Source organism: Lonchura striata, chromosome 38, assembly GCF_046129695.1.
Source record: "Lonchura striata isolate bLonStr1 chromosome 38, bLonStr1.mat, whole genome shotgun sequence".
NCBI lineage: Eukaryota > Metazoa > Chordata > Aves > Passeriformes > Estrildidae > Lonchura > Lonchura striata.
Window position 1 is genome coordinate 1538439 of NC_134640.1, and position 20568 is coordinate 1559006.

At 60.4% G+C, this 20568-nt stretch overlaps 2 protein-coding genes across 2 annotated transcripts; both read right to left on the reverse strand.

Annotated features, from left to right (window-relative positions):
- Positions 1–758: 758 nt before the first annotated feature.
- JOSD2 (Josephin domain containing 2) lies at positions 759–9337 on the reverse strand. Its single transcript, XM_077789820.1, has 5 exons — positions 9316–9337; positions 7598–7847; positions 5481–5606; positions 3148–3342; positions 759–989 (listed from the first exon to the last, which is right to left on the reverse strand). Exons 1-5 carry the CDS (start codon positions 9335–9337, stop codon positions 890–892), a joined length of 693 nt encoding a protein of 230 aa, XP_077645946.1. The 3' UTR covers positions 759–889.
- Positions 9338–9565: 228 nt separating this feature from the next.
- ASPDH (aspartate dehydrogenase domain containing) lies at positions 9566–19498 on the reverse strand. The gene is made up of 7 exons (XM_077789859.1): positions 19441–19498; positions 18549–18690; positions 16718–16802; positions 15852–16001; positions 12676–12908; positions 9837–9988; positions 9566–9712 (listed from the first exon to the last, which is right to left on the reverse strand). Exons 1-7 carry the CDS (start codon positions 19493–19495, stop codon positions 9675–9677), a joined length of 855 nt encoding a protein of 284 aa, XP_077645985.1. The 5' UTR covers positions 19496–19498; the 3' UTR covers positions 9566–9674.
- Positions 19499–20568: the final 1070 nt, after the last annotated feature.

Sequence of the window (20568 nt, forward strand, 5' to 3'; positions counted from 1 at the left end):
TTTGGCGTGAAATTGGGGGATTTTGAGGTGAAATTTGGAGATTTTGGGGTGACATGCAGGGAATTGGGATGAAATTTGGATAGTTTTGGGGTGAAATTGGGGAATTTGGGGTGAAATTCACAGATTTGGGGTGAAATTTGGGGATTTTGGGGTGAAATTTGGGGATTTTGCCGCAAGCACAAAGCCACGGAGCTGCCCAGGTTCGTTTTTAATCCTTTGGGGGGGTTTGAAGCCACCCAGGTGCCACCAAGGTGTCCCCAAGTGCCACCAGATGCCACCAAGGCACCTCCAGATGCCACCAGGTGTCCTCAGATGCCACCCAGATGTCCCCAGGTGCCACCCGGATGCCACCCAGGTGTCCCCAGATGCCACCAAGGCACCTCCAGATGTCACCAGATGTTCCCAGATGACACCCAGGTGTCCCCAGATGTTCCCAGATGCCACCCAGATGTCCCCAGGTGCCAGCCGGATGACACCCAGATGTCCCCAGATGCCACCCAGGTACCTTCAGATGTCCCTAAGTGCCACCCAGGTGTCCCCAAGTGTCCCCAGGTGTCCCCAAGTGCCCCAAGGTGTCCCAAAGTGCCACCCAGGTGTCCCCAGATGCCACCAAGATGTCCCCAGATGTCCCTAGATGCCACCCAGGTGTCCCCAAGTGCCACCAAGGTGCCCCCAAGTGCCACCCAAGTGCCCCCAGATGTCCCCAGGTGTCTCAAAGTGCCACCCAGATGTCCCCAAGTGCCACCAACCCCACCCACCCCCTCAGCCAAACCCCCAAATCCCCCCAAAAAACCCCCAAAATCGGCGTTTTTTTGGGTTTTCTGAGGTGGCAGCGGCGCCGCCTCAGGTGACGCCACCTCGGAGGTGCCACCGGGCGTCCCCCGCGGTGTCACTCGGGCCTCAGCCACGTCCCCTGCTGCTCCACCTCCGGTGCCACCACCAGGAGCAGCTCCGAGGTGGCCGGGGCCAGCGCCTCCCGCAGGAACTCCCTGGGGACAGGAGGGGACAACGATGAGGTGACAAGGAGGTGACGATGCCACCCACGGAGCTGCCCAGGTTCCTTCTTAATCCCTTGGGGATGGATGTGAAGCCACCCAGGTGTCCCCAGATGTCCCCAGATGTCCCTAGATGTCCCTAGATGCCACCAAGGTGTCCCTAGACACCACCCAGATGTCCCCAAGGTGTCTCCCGGTGCTCCCAGATGTCCCCAGATGCCACCAAGGTGTGCCCAGGTGCCACCAAGGTGTCCCTAGACACCACCCACATGCCCCTAAGTTTTCCCAGGTGTCCCCAAGTGCCACCCAGGTACCTCCAGGTGTCCCCAGATGCCACCAAGGTGTGCCCAGGCGCTACCCAGATGTCCCCAGGCATCCCCAAGTGCCACCAAGGTACCCCCAGGTGTCCCCAAGTGCCACCCAGGTGTCCCCAGATGCCAGCTAGGTGTCCCCAAGTGCTACCCAGGTGCTGCAGATGTCCCTAGACACCACCCAGGTGTCCCCAAGTGCCTCCAGATGCCACCAGGTGTCCCAAGGTGCTACACAAGTGTCCTGAGATGTCCCCAGGGTGTCCCCAGATGTCCCTAAGCACCACCAAGGTGTCCCCAAGTGCCACCCAGGTGCCTCCAGGTGTCCCTAAGTTTTCCCAGATGTCCCCAAGCGCCACACAGATGTCCCTAGATGCCACTAAGGTGTCCCTAGACACCACCCAGATGCCACCAGGTGCCCCCAAGGTGTCCCCAAGTGCTACCCAGATGTCCCCAAGTGCCACCCAGATGTCCCCAAGTGCCAGCCAGGTGCTCCCAGATGTCCCTAGATGCCACCCAGGTGTCCCTAAGTTTTCCCAGGTGTCCTCATACGCCACCAAGGTGTCCCCACATACCACCCAGATGCCTCCAGGTGTCCCCAGATGCCACCAAGGTGTCCCCAAGTGCCTCCCAGATGCCACCCAGGTGTCCCCAGATGCCACCCTCATGTCCCCAAGGTGTCTCCAGGTGCTCCCAGATGTCCCCAGATGCCACCAAGGTACCCTAAGATGCCACCCAGGTGTCCCCACGTGTCCCTAGACAACACCGGGATGCTGCCAGGTGTCCCCAGATGCTACCAAGGCACCCCCAAGTGCCACCAAGGTGCCCCCAGGTGCCTCCAGATGTCTCCAGATGTCCCCAGATGCCACCAAGGTACCCTAAGATGCCACCCAGGTGTCCCTAGATACCACCCAGATGCCACCAGGTGTCCCCAGATGCTACCAAGGTACCCCCAAGTGCCACCCAGGTGCCACCCAGATGTCCCCAAGTGCCAGCCAGGTGCTCCCAGATGTCCCTAGATGCCACCCAGGTGTCCCCAAGTTTTCCCAGGTGTCCTCATACGCCACCAAGGTGTCCCCAGATACCACCCAGGTGTCCCTAAGTGCCACCCAGATGCCACCCGCCCCCCGGGGTGGCACCTGAGCTGGGGCTCGTGGCCGATGGCGGCGGGCGCGGGCAGTTTGGAGTCCAGGTTGTAGAAGAGGCGGCCGAGGCGGCGCACGCAGAGCCAGTGCGGGCGGGCCAGCGGCAGCCGCGTGTCCCCAAGTGTCCCCAGATGCCACCCAGGTGTCCCCAGATGCCACCCTCTTGTCCCCAAGGTGTCTCCAGGTGCTCCCAGATGTCCCGAGATGCCACCAAGGTACCCTAAGATGCCACCCAGGTGTCCCCACGTGTCCCTAGACACCACCCAGATGCCGCCAGGTGTACCCAGATGCTACCAAGGTGTCCCCAAGTGCCAGCCAGGTGTCCCCAAGTGCCTCCAGATGTCTCCAGATGCCCCCAGGCGCTACCCTGGTGCCACCCAGGTGTCCCTAGACACCACCAAGGTGTCCCCAGATGCCATCAAGGTGTCCCTAGACACCAAGCAGGTGTCCCCAAGTGCCTCCAGATGCCACCAAGGTGTCCCTAGACACCACCAAGGTGTCCCCAGATGCCATCAAGGTGTCCCCAAGTGCCTCCAGATGCCACCAAGGTGTCCCCAGGTGTCCCTAAGCACCACCAAGGTGTCCCCAGATGCCACCCAGGTGCCTCCAGATGCCCCCAGCTGCCCCCGGGCGCTACCCAGATGCCACCCAGGTGTCCCCAAGTGCCACCCAGATGCCACCCGCCCCCCGGGGTGGCACCTGAGCTGGGGCTCGTGGCCGATGGCGGCGGGCGCGGGCAGTTTGGAGTCCAGGTTGTAGAAGAGGCGGCCGAGGCGGCGCACGCAGAGCCAGTGCGGGCGGGCCAGCGGCAGCCGCAGCGCGCCCAGCGCCACCCGCGAGGGCACGTTCAGCAGCAGGCCCAGCACGTGCGGCAGCGCCAGCCGCTCCAGGGGGCTGCGGGTTAATTACCCCGCGTTAATTGGCCTTCGTTAGGGGTTAAGAGCACTGGGGGTGATGGCGGTTGGGATAGCCTCAAGTGGGGTCAGGCGGGGTTTGGAGGGGGTGGAATTGGGGTCTGGGGTCTTTGGGAGGGTCCTGATTTGGCTCTGGGGTCTCGGTCGGGGTTGGTAATTTGGGTCTGGGGTCTGTCTGGAATTTGGGTCTGGGGTCTCAGGGGTGTGTCCCGAATTTGGGGTGGGGTCTCACCATGTTTTGTCCCACAAGACCCAAGGAGAAAGAAGAAATCTCAGGGGTTCCAAACTGGGTTGGGGGATCCTAAATTAGGTCTGGGGTCTCTAAGAGGTCCCAAATTTGGGCCTGGGGTCCTGGAAGGGATCCGGAATTTGGGTCTGGGGTCCTGGGTGTATGCCGAATTTGGGGAGGGGTCTCAGCACCGCTTATCCCAAAACACCCCAGGAGAAAAAAGAAATGTGAGAGATCCTAAATAGGGTGAGGGGTCTTTGAAGGCTCCAGGATTTGGGTCTGGGGTCTTTGGGAGGGTCCTGATTTGGCTCCGGGGTCTCGGTCGGGGTCGGTAATTTGGGTCTGGGGTCTGTCTGGAATTTGGGTCTGGGGTCTCGGGGGTGTATGCCGAATTTGGGGAGGGGTCTCAGCGCTGTTTGTCCCAAAACACCCAAGGAGAAAGAAGAAATCTGAGCGATCCCATATTGTCTTGGGGGGTCCTAAATTGGGTCTGGGGTCTCTAAGAGGTCCCAAATTTGGGCCTGGGGTCCTGGAAGGGATCCAGAATTTGGGTCTGGGGTCTCGAGGCTCTGTGCCAAATATGGGGAGGGGTCTCAGCGCTGTTTGTCCCAAAACCCCACAGGAGAAAGAAGAAATGTGAGAGATGCTAAATGGGGTCAGGGGTCTTTGAAAAGTTCAGAATTTGGGTCTGGGGTCTCTGAGAGGGCCCAGATTTGGCTCTGGGGTCCTGGAAGGGGTCTGGAATTTGGGTCTGGGGTCTCGGGGGTCTATCCTGAATCTGGGGAGGGGTCTCAGCGCTGTTTGTCCCACCCCACCAGAGTGACAAGAGGGATTCTCAATAGGGGTGGGGGTCTTTGAAGGCTCCAGGATTTGGGTCTGGGGTCTCTGAGAGGGCCCAAATTTGGCTCTGGGGTCCTGGAAGATGTCCGGAATTTGGGTCTGGGGTCTTGAGGCTCTGTCCCGAATTTGGGGAGGGGTCTCAGCACGGTTTTTCCCACCCCACCAGAGTGACAAGAGGGATTCTCAAGAGGGGTGAGGGCCTTTGAAGGCTCCAGGATTTGGGTCTGGGGTCTCGGGGAGCTCCCGAATTGGGTCTGGGGTCTCGGTCGGGATCGGTAATTTGGGTCTGGGGTCTCACCGCCGCTTGTCCCACCAGAGCGCCGCCAGCCCCAGTGAACCAATGGCACAAGAAGAACTCTCCATTGGTTTGGGGGGTCCCAAATTGGGTCTGGGGTCTCAGGAAGGGCCCAAATTTGGGTCTGGGGTCCTGGAAGATGTCCGGAATTTGGGTCTGGGGTCTTGAGGCTCTGTCCCGAATTTGGGGAGGGGTCTCAGCACGGTTTTTCCCATCCCACCAGAGTGACAAGAGGGATTCTCAAGAGGGGTGAGGGCCTTTGAAGGCTCCAGGATTTGGGTCTGGGGTCTCGGGGAGCTCCCGAATTGGGTCTGGGGTCTCGGTCGGGGTCGGTAATTTGGGTCTGGGGTCTGTCCCGAACTGGGTCTGGGGTCTCACCGCCGCTTGTCCCACCAGAGCGCCGCCAGCCCCAGTGAACCAATGGCACAAGAAGAACTCGCCATTGGTTTGGGGGGTCCCAAATTGGGTCTGGGGTCTCAGGAAGGGCCCAAATTTGGGTCTGGGGTCCTGGAAGGCGTCCAGAATTTGGGTCTGGGGTCTTGAGGCTCTGTCCCGAATTTGGGGAGGGGTCTCAGCACGGTTTTTCCCACCCCACCAGAGTGACAAGAGGGATTCTCAAGAGGGGTGAGGGGCCTTTGAAGGCTCCAGGATTTGGGTCTGGGGTCTCGGGGAGCTCCCGAATTGGGTCTGGGGTCTCGGTCGGGGTCGGTAATTTGGGTCTGGGGTCTGTCCCGAATTGGGTCTGGGGTCTCACCGCCGCTTGTCCCACCAGAGCGCCGCCAGCCCCAGCGAGCGCAGCGCCGCCATCACCACGTTCACGTCGTAATTGCCGGTGCCCAGCGGGCTGCGGTGGGGGTTGGGCCGCGCGCGCGGGGCCAGCCTGGAGACCCCTCCCCAAATTAGCAAAGACCCCTCCCCTAATTAATGAACCCCCACAGACCCCTCCCCAAATTAGCAAAGACCCCTCCCCTAATTAATGAACAGCCCAGAGACCCCTCCGCTAATTAATGAACCCCCACAGACCCCTCCCCAAATTAGCAAAGACCCCTCCCCTAATTAATGAACAGCCCAGAGACCCCTCCCCAAATTAGCAAAGACCCCTCCCCTAATTAATGAACCCCCACAGACCCCTCCCCAAATTAGCAAAGACCCCTCCCCTAATTAATGAACAGCCCAGAGACCCCTCCCCAAATTAGGAAAGATCCCTCCCCTAATTAATGAACAGCCCAGAGACCCCTCCACTAATTAATGAACCCCCACAGACCCCTCCCCTAATTAGCAAAGACCCCTCCCCTAATTAATGAACAGCCCAGAGACCCCTCCCCTAATTAATGAACCCCCACAGACCCCTCCCCAAATTAGCAAGGACCCCTCCCCTAATTAATGAACCCCCACAGACCCCTCCCCAAATTAATGAACAGCCCAGAGACCCCTCCCCAAATTAGCAAAGACCCCTCCCCTAATTAATGAACCCCCACAGACCCCTCCCCAAATTAATGAACAGCCCAGAGACCCCTCCCCAAATTAGCAAAGACCCCTCCACTAATTAATGAACCCCCACAGACCCCTCCCCAAATTAGCAAAGACCCCTCCCCTAATTAATGAACAGCCCAGAGACCCCTCCCCAAATTACCAAAGACCCCTCCCCAAATTAATGAACAGCCCAGAGACCCCTCCCCAAATTAGCAAAGACCCCTCCCCTAATTAATGAACCCCCACAGACCCCTCCCCAAATTAGCAAAGACCCCTCCCCTAATTAATGAACCCCCACAGACCCCTCCCCTAATTAATGAACCCCTACAGACCCCTCCCCAAATTAGCAAAGACCCCTCCCCTAATTAATGAACAGCCCAGAGACCCCTCCCCAAATTAGCAAAGACCCCTCCCCTAATTAATGAACCCCCACAGACCCCTCCCCAAATTAACAAAGACCCCTCCCCTAATTAATGAACCCCCACAGACCCCTCCCCAAATTAGCAAAGACCCCTCCCCTAATTAACGAACAACCCACAGACCCCTCCCCAAATTAGCAAAGACCCCTCCCCTAATTAATGAACAGCCCAGAGACCCCTCCCCAAATTAGCAAAGACCCCTCCCCTATTTAATGAACCCCCACAGACCCCTCCCCAAATTAACAAAGACCCCTCCCCTAATTAATGAACCCCCACAGACCCCTCCCCAAATTAGCAAAGACCCCTCCCCTAATTAACGAACAACCCACAGACCCCTCCCCAAATTAGCAAAGACCCCTCCCCTAATTAATGAACAGCCCAGAGACCCCTCCCCAAATTAGCAAAGACCCCTCCCCTAATTAATGAACAGCCCAGAGACCCCTCCCCAAATTCAGGGAACGCCACCAAGACCTTTCCCCACACCCTTGAGACCCCTCCCCAAATTCAGGAACCCTTCCCAGTGCCCTCAAAGCAGCCCCAAAACCCCCCAAAACCCCCTGAGACCCCTCCCCAAATTCAGAAAACCCCACCAAGACCCCTCCCCACACCCTTGGGACCCCTCCCCAAATTCGGGAACCCCCATGGGACCCCTCCCCAAATTCGGGAACTCCCCTGAGACCCCTCCCCAAATTCAGGAACCCTCCTGAGACCCCTCCCCAAATTGAGGAAACCTTCCCAGTGCCCTCAAAGCAGCCCCAAACCCCCCTAAAACCCCCTGAGACCCCTCCCCAAATTCAGAAAACCCCACTAAGATTCCTCCCCACACCCTTGGGACCCCTCCCCAAATTCAGGAACCCTTCCCAGCGCCCTCAAAGCAGCCCCAAACCCCCCCAAAACCGCCCCAAACCCCCCTGAGACCCCTCCCCGAATTGGGTCTGGGGTCCGGGGGCGGTTCCCCGAATTGGGTCTGGGGTCTCACCGCTGGCAGATGCGGTCGGCCGAGGCCTGGCTGAGCCAGGGCCGCTGCAGGAGGTTGTTGAGGGCGTGCAGGGCGCAGAGCTGCCGGCGCTGCCGCTCGTGGTACGGCTCCGCCGGGACCCCAGACCCAAATGCGGCCAGGACCCCCCCCAAATCCGAGAAGACCGCCCCCAAATCTGGGGAGACCCCCCCCAAATCCGGGGAGACCCCCCCCAAATCCGGGGAGAGCCCCCCCAAATCCGCCTGGGGGGCTGCAGGGAGGGGGGGGGGGGGGGGAAAGGGTGAGCGTGGGACCCCCGAGTTTGGGGAGACCCCTCCCCAAATTACCCCCGAGACCCCTCCCCAAGTCACCCTGAGACCCCTCCTCAAATTACCCCAAGACCCCTCCCCAAATCTCCTGAAATTCCCCCCAGGACCCCTCCCCAAACTCCCCAAAATTCCCCCAAATCACCCTGAGACCCCTCCCCAAATTCCCTCAAATTCCCCCCAAAATCCTCTCAAATCAACCTGAGACCCCTCCCCAAATTCCCCCCAAAATTCTCTCAAATAACCCACGAGACCCCTCCCCAAATTCTCTCAAATCACCCCTGAGACCCCTCCTCAAATTACCCCGAATCACCCCGAGACCCCTCCCCAAATTACCCTGAATCACCCCAAGACCCCTCCCCAAATCTCCTGAAATTCCCCCAGGGACCCCTCCCCAAATTCCCCAAAATTCCCCCCAAAATTCCCCCAAATCACCCTGAGACCCCTCCCCAAATTACCCTGAGACCCCTCCCCAAATCTCCTGAAATTCCCCCAGAGACCCCTCCCCAAATTACCCCGAATCACCCTGAGACCCCTCCCCAAATCACCCTGAGACCCCTCCCCAAATTCTCCCAAATTCCCCCAAAATTCCCTCAAGTCACCCTGAGACCCCTCCCCAAATCACCCCTGAGACCCCTCCCCAAATTCCCCCCAAAATTCTCTCCAAATCCCCCAAGACCCCTCCCCAAATTATCCCAATTCACCCTGAGACCCCCTCCCCAAATTCCCTCAAATTCCCCCCAAAATTCTCTCAAATCACCCCGAGACCCCTCCCCAAATTCCCCCAAATCACTGAGACCCCTCCCCAAATTTCCCCCAAGACTCCTCCTCAAATTCCCCTCAAAACTCTCTCAAATAACCCCGAGACCCCTCCCCAAATTCCCCCAAAATTCCTCCAAATCCCCCCAGGACCCCTCCCCAAATTCCTGACACACCCAAAGGTCCCCAAAATCCATCAAATACGCCCCAAATCCCCCCCAAACCCCTGAGACCCCCCCAATTTCCCCTCAAATCACCTCCAGGACCCCTCCCCAAATTCCTGGCACCCCCAAATTCCCCCCAGGACCCCCCAAAATCCCTCCCAGGTCCCCCAAATTCCTTCTAATCCCCCCCAAAATCACCCCGGGACCCCCAAATCCCCCTCAGGACCCCTCCCAAAATTCCTGGCACCCCCAAAACCCCAAGACCACCCTGACCCCCCCCCCCCAAAATCTCCTCAGGACCCCCAAATCCCCCAAAATCCTCCCAAAATCCCCCAAACCCCCCCAGGCCTCCCCAGCCCTTCCCCCCTCCCGCGGCCTCCACTTCCCTCCCCCCCCAAATCCCCTCCTGCCCCCCCAAAACCTCCTCGAGCCCCCCAGGACCCCCCGGGACCCCCCAAAATTCAGCCCCGGCCTCTCCCCCGCTCCTCACCCGGCGCCTCCTCCGGCGCCATGGCGGGCCGGAACTACAACTCCCGTCATGCCCCGCGCCGCGCCGACCAATCAGAGCGCGGCCGCATCCTCCTCCATCCAATCAGCGCCTTGACCTTCCTCCCTTAACGCTTCGCGCGCCAGCACCCACCAATCAGCAGCCAGAATCCCTCCCTCCCTCAGCGTTTCCACCAATCAGATCGCGGCTTTCCCCCCGCCGCCATTACAAGAAGGGCGCCGGCGCCGCCAGCCTCGGGCGGGTTGTTTGTTTTTTTATTTTATTTTATTGTCCCCAAAATTTGGCGACAACAAAATTTGTCCCCGCGGCGTCCCCGCTGGGTTTCCGCTCTCGCTCCTTCCTCAGCAGAGCTTGAGGCAGCCGCCGTGCCCGGTGCAGGCTGCGGGGAGGGGATAAATGAGCGACACGTGGAGGGGTGGCGCGGGTGGCACCGAGGTGACACCGGGGTGACACCGGGGTGGCACCGGGGTGGCACAGGGGTGGCACAGGGGACAGGGCCACACCCAGCACGCTGCTCCAGAAGCTGTGGCGGGTGGCGCTGCCCGTGACGTGGCCGGGCTCGGCGGGGTTGCGGCGGGTGCTGGTGACGGTGAGGGCGCGGCCACCCTCGGGGACAGCGGTGACATCCACGGTGACGAGGTGGCAGTCGGGGACACTGCGGGGACAATGACAGGGACATTGGGGACACTGAGGGGACATTGGGGACACTGCAGGGACAGGGACATTGGGGACACTGTGGGGACAGGGACAGGGACATTGGGGACACTGCGGGGACAGGGACAGGGACATTGAGGGGACATTGGGGACATTGGGGACAGTGACAGTGACACTGAGGGGACATTGGGGACACTGCGGGGACATCCACAGTGACGAGGTGGCAGTCGGGGACACTGTGGGGACAATGACAGGGACACGGAGGGGACATTGGGGACATTGAGGGGACATTGGGGACACTGAGGGGACAGGGACAGGGACAGCGGTGACATCCACGGTGACGAGGTGGCAGTCGGGGACACTGCGGGGACAATGACAGGGACATTTGGGACAGTGACAGGGACACTGCGGGGACAGGGACAGGGACACTGAGGGGACATTGGGGACACTGAGGGGACATTGGGGATACGACAGGGACAGGGACAGGGACATTGGGGACCCTGAGGGGACATCCACGGTGACGAGGTGGCAGTCGGGGACACTGCGGAGACAGGGACACTGAGGGGACATTGGGGACACTGCGGGGACAGGGACAGGGACACTGAGGGGACACTGGGGACACTGAGGGGACATTGGGGACACTGCGGGGACAGGGACAGGGACACTGAGGGGACACTGGGGACACTGAGGGGACATTGGGGACACTGCGGGGACAGGGACAGGGACACTGAGGGGACACTGAGGGGACATTGGGGACACTGCGGGGACAAGGACAGGGACACTGAGGGGACATTGGGGACACTGAGGGGACAAGGACAGGGACACTGAGGGGACATTGGGGACATTGGAGACACTGAGGGGACACTGGGGACAGTGACAGTGACACTGAGGGGACATTGGGGACACTGCGGGAACAGGGACAGGGACATTGAGGGGACATTGGGGACACTGAGGGGACATTGGGGACACTGCGGGGACAAGGACAGGGACACTGAGGGGACATTGGGGACACTGAGGGGACATCCACGGTGACGAGGTGGCAGTCGGGGACACTGCGGGGACAGGGACAGGGACACTGAGGGGACATTGGGGACACTGCGGGGACAGGGACAGGGACATTGAGGGGACATTGGGGACACTGAGGGGACATTGGGGACAGTGACAGTGACACTGAGGGGACATTGGGGACACTGGGGGGACAAGGACAGGGACACTGCAGGGACAGTGACACTGAGGGGACATTGGGGACACTGAGGGGACATTGGGGACACTGCAGGGACAGGGACAGGGACACTGAGGGGACATCCACAGTGACGAGGTGGCAGTCGGGGACACTGCGGGGACAGGGACAGGGACACTGAGGGGACATTGGGGACACTGAGGGGACACTGGGGACAGTGACAGTGACACTGAGGGGACATTGGGGACACTGCGGGGACAAGGACAGGGACACTGCAGGGACAGGGACACTGAGGGGACACTGGGGGGACATTGGGGGTGGCACTGGAAGGACAGGGAGGTGACACACACAGCACAGGTGCCACCCATGTGCCACTCAGGTGCCACAGGAGGTGACACAGGTGCCACCCAAGTGCCACTCAGGTGATCCAGGTGTCACAGGAGGTGACACACGTCACACAGGAGGTGCCACAGGTGCCACCCACATGCCACAGGAGGTGCCACACACGACACAGGTGACACAGGGGATGCCACAGGTGCCACCCAGGTGACACAGGTGCCACAGGAGGTGACACAGGTGCCACCCAGGTGCCACAGGAGGTGACACAGGTGCCACAGGAGGTGACACAGGTGCCACCCAGGTGCCACAGGAGGTGACAGAGGAGCCACATGCAACCCAGGTGCCACAGGTGTCACAGGGGGTGCCACAGGTGCCACCCAGGTGCCACAGGAGGTGACACAGGCACCACCCAAGTGCCACCCAGGTGCCATAGAAGGTGACACAGGTTCCACACACAACACAGGCGCCACAGCGGGTGCCACAGGAGGTGACAGCGGTGACACAGGAGGTGCCACAGGTGCCACCCAGGTGCCACTCAGGTGCCATAGAAGGTGACACAGGTGCCACACACAACACAGGTGCCACGTGGTGCCACAGGAGGTGCCACAGCCAGGTGACAGGTGCCACCCAGGTGCCACAGGAGGTGAAACAGGTGCCACACGGGTGACACAGGAGGTGACACAGGTGCCACAGGAGGTGACACAGGTGCCACTCAGGTGCCACAGGAGGTGACAGAGGAGCCACACGCAACCCAGGTGCCACAGGTGTCACAGGGGGTGCCACAGGTGACACAGGAGGTGACACAGGTGCCACCCAAGTGCCACCCAGGTGCCACAGGAGGTGACACAGGTGCCACCCGAGTGCCACTCAGGTGCCGTAGAAGGTGACACAGGTGCCACACACAACACAGGCGCCACCCAGGTGCCACAGGAGGTGCCACAGCCAGGTGACAGGTGCCACAGGTGCCACAGAAGGTGCCACAGGTGCCACCCGGGTGCCATAGAAGGTGACACAGGTGCCACACACAACACAGGTGCCACAGCGGGTGCCACAGGAGGTGACAGCGGTGACACAGGAGGTGCCACGGGGGTGCCACAGGTGCCACCCAAGTGCCACAGAAGGTGCCACAGGTGCCACCCCGGTGTCCCCCCCCGTCCCCGGGTGCCCACCTGGGGTCGGCCACCAGGCAGGCGGTGACGCCGTCGAAGCCGAGGCGCGGCGCCGCCAGGGCCGCGGCCGCCATGGCGTTGACGTTGTTGGGGACGAGGGCGCAGAGCGGGCGCAGGGGACCCCGGTACAGAACCGTCCTCGTCCCCGAGGCCACCGCGGCCGCCACGCGCGGGGACAGCCAGCCCCGGGCGCGGAAACTGCCCGCGGCCTTGGTCATCGTCACCGTCAGCGCCTGTGGCACGGGGACAATGTCACTGTCACCTCGGGGACATGGGGTCATTGTCACTGTCACCTCGGGGACATGGGGACATGGTCACTGTCACCTTGGGGACAGCCCGCCCCGGGCGCGGAAACTGCCCGCGGCCTTGGTCATCGTCACCGTCAGCGCCTGCGGCACGGGGACAATGTCACTGTCACCTCGGGGACATGGGGACATGGTCATTGTCACCTCGGGGACACGGGGTCATTGTCACTGTCACCTCTGGGACATGGGGACATGGTCACTGTCACCTCAGGGACACGGGGTCATTGTCACTGTCACCTCTGGGACATGGGGACATGGTCACTGTCACCTTGGGGACAGCCAGCCCCGGGCGCGGAAACTGCCCGCGGCCTTGGTCATCGTCACCGTCAGCGCCTGCGGCACGGGGACATTGTCACTGTCACCTCGGGGACATGGGGACATGGTCACTGTCACCTCTGGGACATGGGGACAATGTCACTGTCACCTCAGGGACACGGGGTCATTGTCACTGTCACCTCTGGGACATGGGGACATGGTCACTGTCACCTTGGGGACACGAGGTCATTGTCACTGTCACCTCTGGGACATGGGGACAATGTCACTGTCACCTCTGGGACATGGGGACATGGTCACTGTCACCTTGGGGACAGCCAGCCCCGGGCGCGGAAACTGCCCGCGGCCTTGGTCATCGTCACCGTCAGCGCCTGCGGCACGGGGACATTGTCATTGTCACCTCAGGGATGTGGGGACACGGTCACTGTCACCTCGGGGACACGGGGTCATTGTCACTGTCACCTCGGGGACACGGGGTCATTGTCACTCTCACCTCTGGGACATGGGGACAATGTCACTGTCACCTCAGGGACACGGGGGCACTGACAGGGACACGGGGACATGGACATTGTCACCTTGGGGACATGGGGACACTGTCATCGTCACCGTCAGCGCCTGTGGCACGGGGACAATGTCACTGTCACCTCGGGGACATGGGGACATGGTCACTGTCACCTCGGGGACATGGGGACAATGTCACTGTCACCTCTGGGACATGGGGACATGGTCACTGTCACCTCTGGGACATGGGGACATGGTCACTGTCACCTTGGGGACAGCCAGCCCCGGGCGCGGAAACTGCCCGCGGCCTTGGTCATCGTCACCGTCAGCGCCTGCGGCACGGGGACAATGTCACTGTCACCTCGGGGACATGGGGACAATGTCACTGTCACCTCAGGGACACGGGGGCACCGACAGGGACACGGGGACATGGACATTGCCACCTTGGGGACATGGGGACACTGTCATCGTCACCGTCAGTGCCTGCGGCACGGGGACATTGTCACTGTCACCTCTGGGACACGGGGACATGGTCACTGTCACCTTGGGGACATAGGGACACTGTCATTGTCACCTCTGGGACACCCAGGGGACATGGACATTGTCACCTCTGGGACATGGGGACACAGGGACACAGGGACACGGTCATTGTCACCTTGGGGACATGGGGACATGGGGACAGTGTCACCTCTGGGGACACTGGGACACGCTCATTGTCACCTCTGGGGACACAGGGACACCATCAGGGACACTGGGACATGGACATTGTCACCTTGGGGACACCATCATGGACATGGGGACATGGACATTGTCACCTTGGGGACACAGGGATGGTGTCACCTCTGGGGACACGGGGACACGGGGACATTGACAGAGTCATTGTCACCGTCAGCGCCTGCGGCACGGGGACACGGACAGGGTCACCTTGGGGACACGGGGACACCAACAGGGACACGGGGACACTGTCACTATCACCTCTGGGACACGGGGACACCAGCAGGGACACGGGGACATGGACATTGTCACCTCTGGGACATCCAGGGGACATGGTCAAGGGACACAGTCATTGTCACCTCAGGGGACACCCAGAGGACATGGACATTGCCACCTTGGGGACACAGGGACACGGTCATTGTCACCTTGGGGACACAGGGACACCATCATTGTCACCTCTGGGACACCCAGGGGACACGGTCATTGTCGCCTCTGGGGACACGGGGACATGGGGACAGCGGGACACAGCCAGGGGACACCTGGGGCCAGGGCGTGTCCCCAAAGGCAGGACATTGTCCCCAAACTCTGTCCCCAAGGGCAGGAATTGTCCCCAAGGCCGGGGGACAGCTGGACATGGGGACAGGGAGGGGACAGAGAGGGGACAGCTGTGACAAGGTCAGGGACTGTCCCCAATGGCCCCAGTGTCCCCATTGTCCCTAGCAGTGTCCCCATCACTTGTCACCTGCAGTGTCCCCGCGCGGTCCATCCTGGTGATGTCCCCACTGTCCCCAGTGTCCCCAATCCCCCTGAGTGTCCCCAATGTCCCCAATCCCCCAATGTCCCCATTGTCCCCAATGTCCCCAATGTCCCCAACCCCCCTATTTCCCCCAATGTCCCTGAGTGTCCCCAATGTCCCCAACCCCCTTATTGTCTCCCATGTCCCCAATGTCCCCAATCCCCCCAGTGTCCCCAATGTCCCCAATCCCCCCCAGTGTCCCCAATGTCCCCAACCCCCCCAATGTCCCCAATGTCCCCGTTGTCCCCGTTGCTGTCACCTGCAGTGTCCCCGTGCTGTCCAACCTGGCGATGTCCCCAATGTCCCCAGTGTCCCCATTGCCCCCAATGTCCCCATTGCCCCAATGTCCCCAAACCCCCCAATGTCCCCAATGTCCCCAATCCCCCCCGATGTCCCCAATGTCCCCAACCCCCCCAATGTCCCCAATGTCTCCATTGCCCCAATGTCCCCAATGTCCCCAGTGTCCCCAATCCCCCCAATGTCCCCCATGTCCCCAGTGTCCCCAGCCCCCCCAATGTCCCCAATGTCCCCATTGTCCCCAATCCCCCCATTGTCCCCAGTGTCCCCGATGTCCCCGTTGCTGTCACCTGCAGTGTCCCCGCGCTGTCCATCCTGGCGATGTCCTCGCAGCCCCAGAGCGCCCCCCGGGGCACGTACAGGGTGTGGCCCCCGCGCGCCGCCGCCGCCCGCAGCCGCTGCTCGGTGCCGGCGTCCGCCAGCGCCGTCGGGGAGCCCAGCTGGGGACACCAACGGGGACATTGGGGACATCGGGGGCGTTGGGGACATTGGGGGGGTTGGGGACATTGGGGACATTGGGGACATTGGGGGGTTGGGGACAGTGGGGACACTTGGGACATTGGGGACACTGAGGGGGTTGGGGACATTGGGGACATTGGGGGACATTTGGGACATTGGGAACATTTGGGGACATCGGGGGGATTGGGGGCATTGGGGATATTTGGGACACTGGGGACATTGGGGGCTTGGGGACAGTGGAGACTTTGGGGAGAATGGGGACATTGGGGGGGTTGGGGACATTGGGGGGGTTGGGGACATTGGGGGACATTTGGGGGGATTGGGGGGGTTTGGGGACATGGGGGAAATTGGGACATTGGGGGTTTGGGGACATTGGGGGACATTGGGGACATTGGGGACATTGGGGGATTGGGGACATCGGGGACGTTGGGGACATTTGGGACATTGGGGATATTGGGGGAATTGGGGACATCGGGGGGATTGGGGACATTGGGGAGAATGGGGACATTGGGGACATTGGGGGGGTTGGGGACATTGGGGACATTGGGGACATCGGGGGGGTTGGGGACATTGGGGGGGTTGGGGACACTGGGGACCTCGGGAGGATTTGGGGACATTGGGGATACGGTTGGGGACACGGGGACACGGTTGGGCCCTGGGGACACGGGCCAGCCGCGCGGTGTCCCCGCGGTGTCACCATGAGGTCGGCGTGTCCCAGGATGTCCTCGCCGTGCTCCTGCACCACGCACGGGTGGGCCACCTCCACCACCAGCGCCACCCCCCTGGGGACACCGGGGACATCGGGGACATTGGGGACATTGGGGACATCGGGGGGATTGGGGACATTGGGGACATTGGGACATTGGGGACATTGGGGACATTGGGGACATTGGGGACATTGGGGGACATTGGGGGGATTGGGGACATCGGGGACATTGGGGACATTGGGGACATCGGGGGGATTGGGGACATTGGGGACATCGGGACATTGGGGACATTTGGGGACATTTGGGGACATTGGGACATTCTGGGGTTTTTTCAGGTGTTTTGGGATATTTTTGGGGTGAATTTGGGATATTCTGGGGAGGTTTTTGGGGTGAATTTGGGGACATTTTTGGGGTGACTCCGGGGTAGTTTTGGGGCCGTTTTTGGGGTGACTCCGGGCAGTTCTGGGGCCGTTTTTGGGGTGACTCCGGGCAGTTTTTGGGGCCGTTTTTGGGGTGACTACGGGCAGTTTTGTGGAGGTTTTTGGGGTGACTCCGGGCAGTTTTGGAGCCGTTTTTGGGGTTACTCCGGGGCAGTTCTGGGGCCGTTTTTAGAGTGAATTTGGGGCCGTTTTTGGGGTGACTCCGGGCAGTTTTGGGGAAGTTTTTGGGGTGACTCCGGGCAGTTTTTGGGGAGGTTTTTGGAGTGAATTTGGGGCCGTTTTTGGGGTGACTCCGGGCAGTTTTTGGGGAAGTTTTTGGGGTGACTCCGGGGCAGTTTTGGGGCTGTTTTTTGGGGTGACTCCGGGCAGTTTTCGGGGACATTTTTGAGGTGACTCTGGGCAGTTTTTGGGGCCGTTTTTGGGGTGACTCCGGGCAGTTTTGGGGTCGTTTTTGGGGTGAATTTCGGGACATTTTTGGGGAGGTTTTTTTGGGTGAATTTGGTGACATTTTTTGGGTGAATTTGGGGCTGTTTTTGGGGTGACTCCGGGCAGTTTTGGGGACATTTTTGAGGTGACTCTTTGCAGTTTTCGGGGCCGTTTTTGTAGTGAATTTGGTGACATTTTTGGGGTGAATTTGGGGCCGTTTTTGGGGTGACTCCGGGCAGTTCTGGGGCCGTTTTTGGGGTGACTCCGGGCAGTTCTGGGGCCGTTTTTGGGGTGACTCCGGGCAGTTTTGGGGCCGTTTTTGGGGTGACTCCGGGCAGTTCTGGGGCCGTTTTTGGGGTGACTCCGGGGCAGTTCTGGGGCCGTTTTTGGAGTGAATTTGGGGCCGTTTTTGGGGTGACGCCGGGCAGTTTTGGGGCCGTTTTTGGGGTGACTCCGGGCAGTTCTGGGGCCGTTTTTGGGGTGACTCCGGGCAGTTTTTGGGGAGGTTTTTGGAGTGAATTTGGGGCCGTTTTTGGGGTGACTCCGGGCAGTTTCGGGGCCGTTTTTGGGGTGACTCCGGGCAGTTTTGGGGCCGTTTTTGGGGTGACGCCGGGCAATTTTGGGGACAGTTTTTGGGGTGACTCCGGGCAGTTCTGGGGCCGTTTTTGGGGTGACTCCGGGCAGTTTTTGGGGAGGTTTTTGGAGTGAATTTGGGGCCGTTTTTGGGGTGACTCCGGGCAGTTTTTGGGCCGTTTTTGGGGTGACTCCGGGCAGTTTTGGGGAGGTTTTTGGAGTGAATTTGGGGCCGTTTTTGGGGTGACTCCGGGTAGTTTTGGGGCCGTTTTTGGGGTGACTCCGGGCAGTTTTTGGGGTGACTCCGGGCAGTTTTTGGGGTGACTCCGGGCAGTTTCGGGGCCGTTTTTGGGGTGACTCCGGGCAGTTCTGGGTCCCTCACGTGCTCGGCAGCTGCCGCAGGTCCGCCAGGCGCAGGTGCGGGGGCAGCGCCTGCAGCGCCTCCTGGCGGCGAGCCCAGACAAAGGCGAGCGACAGCCCGAGGGACGGCCCGAGGGACAGGAGCTGCGCCACCAGGAACTGCCCTGGGGACAATTGTCACTGTCACCTCCTGTCACCTCCTGTCACCTCCTGTCACCGCCTGTCCCCTCCTGTGACACAGGGACAGCCCGAGGGACGGCCCGAGGGACAGGAGCTGCGCCACCAGGAACTGCCCTGGGGACAATTGTCACTGTCACCTCCTGTCACCTCCTGTCACCTCCTGTCACCTCCTGTCACCTCCCCTGGGACAGCCCTGTCACCTCCTGTCACCTCCTGTGACACAGGGACAGCCCGAGGGACAGGAGCTGCGCCACCAGGAACTGCCCTGGGGACAACTGTCACTGTCACCTCCTGTCACCTCCCCTGTCACAGCCCTGTCCCCTCCTGCCACCTCCCCCAGTTTATCCCAGTTCCCCCCAGTGTCCCCCAGTTCCCCCCAGTCCATCCCAGTTTATCCCAGTATACTCCAGTTCTCTCCCAGTTCTCTCCCAGTTTATCCCAGTCCCTCCCAGTGTCCCCGGTGTCCCTTCCCAGTTCATCCCAGTTCATCCCAGTATACTCCAGATCCCTCCCAGTTCCCTCCCAGTTTATCCCAGTTCCCTCCCAGTTCATCCCAGTCCCTCCCAGTCCCATCCCAGTCCCATCCCAGTATCCCCCAGTCCCTCCCAGTTCATCCCAGTCCCTCCCAGTTCCCTCCCAGTTTATCCCAGTCCCATCCCAGTCCCATCCCAGTATCCCCCAGTCCCTCCCAGTCCCTCCCAGTTTGTCCCAGTATAAACCAGTCCTCCCAGTACCGAGCTCTCCGTATCCCAGGATTCCGACGCGCCGAGTCCGCGGCTGCTCCTCCATGGCCTGGGGCAGCCAATTAACGCTAATTAGCGCTAATTAACCCCCAGCTCCCCAATTAACCCCCAACCCCCCCAATTAACCCTCTAAACCGCCCTAATTAACCCTAATCCCCCTAATTAACCCCGTAAACCCCCTTAATTAACCCCCAATCCCCCCCAATTAACCCTAAACGCCCTTAATTAACCCCCTAAACCCCCTTAATTATCTTCCAATCCCCCTAATTAACCCCAAACCCCTAATTAACCCCTAAAATCGCCTTAATTAACTCGCCAATTCCTCCAATTAACCCCCTAAACCCCCTTAATTAACCCTCTAAACCACTTAATTAACTTCCAAATCCATTAATTAACTCCCCCAACCTCCCAATTAACCCCCAATCTTCCTTAACCCCTAAACCCCCCTAATTAACCCGTAACCCCCTTAATTAACCCTCAAAGGCCCCAATTAACCCCCTAAGCCCCCTTAACTAACCCCCAAACCCCCTTAATTAACCCACAAACGTCCTTAATTAACTCCCAACCCCTCTAATTAACCCCCAAACCCCCCTAATTAACTCCCTAAACCCCCTTGATTAACCCTAAACCTGCCTTAATTATCTCCCAATCCCCCCTATTTATCCCACAATCCCCTCTAATTAACCCCGCCCCCCTTAATTACCCCCCAAACCCCCTTTGCCATCCCCAACCCCCCTTAATTAACCCCCAATCCCCACTAATTAACCCCCAATCCCCCCCAATTAACCCCGCCTCCCTTAATTACCCCCCAAACCCCCTTTGCCATCCCCAACCCCCCTTAATTAACCCCCAATCCCCCCTAATTAACCCCCAAATCCTCTTAATTAACCCCCAATCCCCCCTAATTAACGTCCAAACCCCCCTAATTAACCCCTCCCCCCTTAATTACCCTCCCAAACCCCCTTAACCACCCCCCGGCCCCCGCTAATTCCCGCCCTAATTAACCCCAACTCACTAATTAGCGGTCGCTCCCCTCCCCCTCCTGCCGCGCGCCCTTTGCCCCCCCCGCCCCCCCCGCCTGGGGGCGGGGCCTGGGGAAAAGGGGCGGGGCTTAAGAAA

Bases quoted from the DNA above. Each gene is read 5' to 3' on its own strand.
- ASPDH (XM_077789859.1), bottom strand. From the start codon at position 19,495: ATGGAGGAGCAGCCGCGGACTCGGCGCGTCGGAATCCTGGGATACGGA. The intron at 18,691-19,440 runs GTACTGGGAGGA...AATTGTCCCCAG, and splicing joins CCTGGGATACGGAGAGCTCG to GGCAGTTCCTGGTGGCGCAG. The intron at 12,909-15,851 runs GTGACAGCAACG...CCCGTGCCACAG, and splicing joins ACAGCGCGGGGACACTGCAG to GCGCTGACGGTGACGATGAC.
- JOSD2 (XM_077789820.1), bottom strand. From the start codon at position 9,337: ATGGCGCCGGAGGAGGCGCCGG. The intron at 5,607-7,597 runs GTGAGACCCCAG...AGGGGTCTCCAG, and splicing joins GCCGACCGCATCTGCCAGCG to GCTGGCCCCGCGCGCGCGGC. The intron at 3,343-5,480 runs GTGAGACCCCAG...ATTAACCCGCAG, and splicing joins CTCTGGTGGGACAAGCGGCG to CCCCCTGGAGCGGCTGGCGC.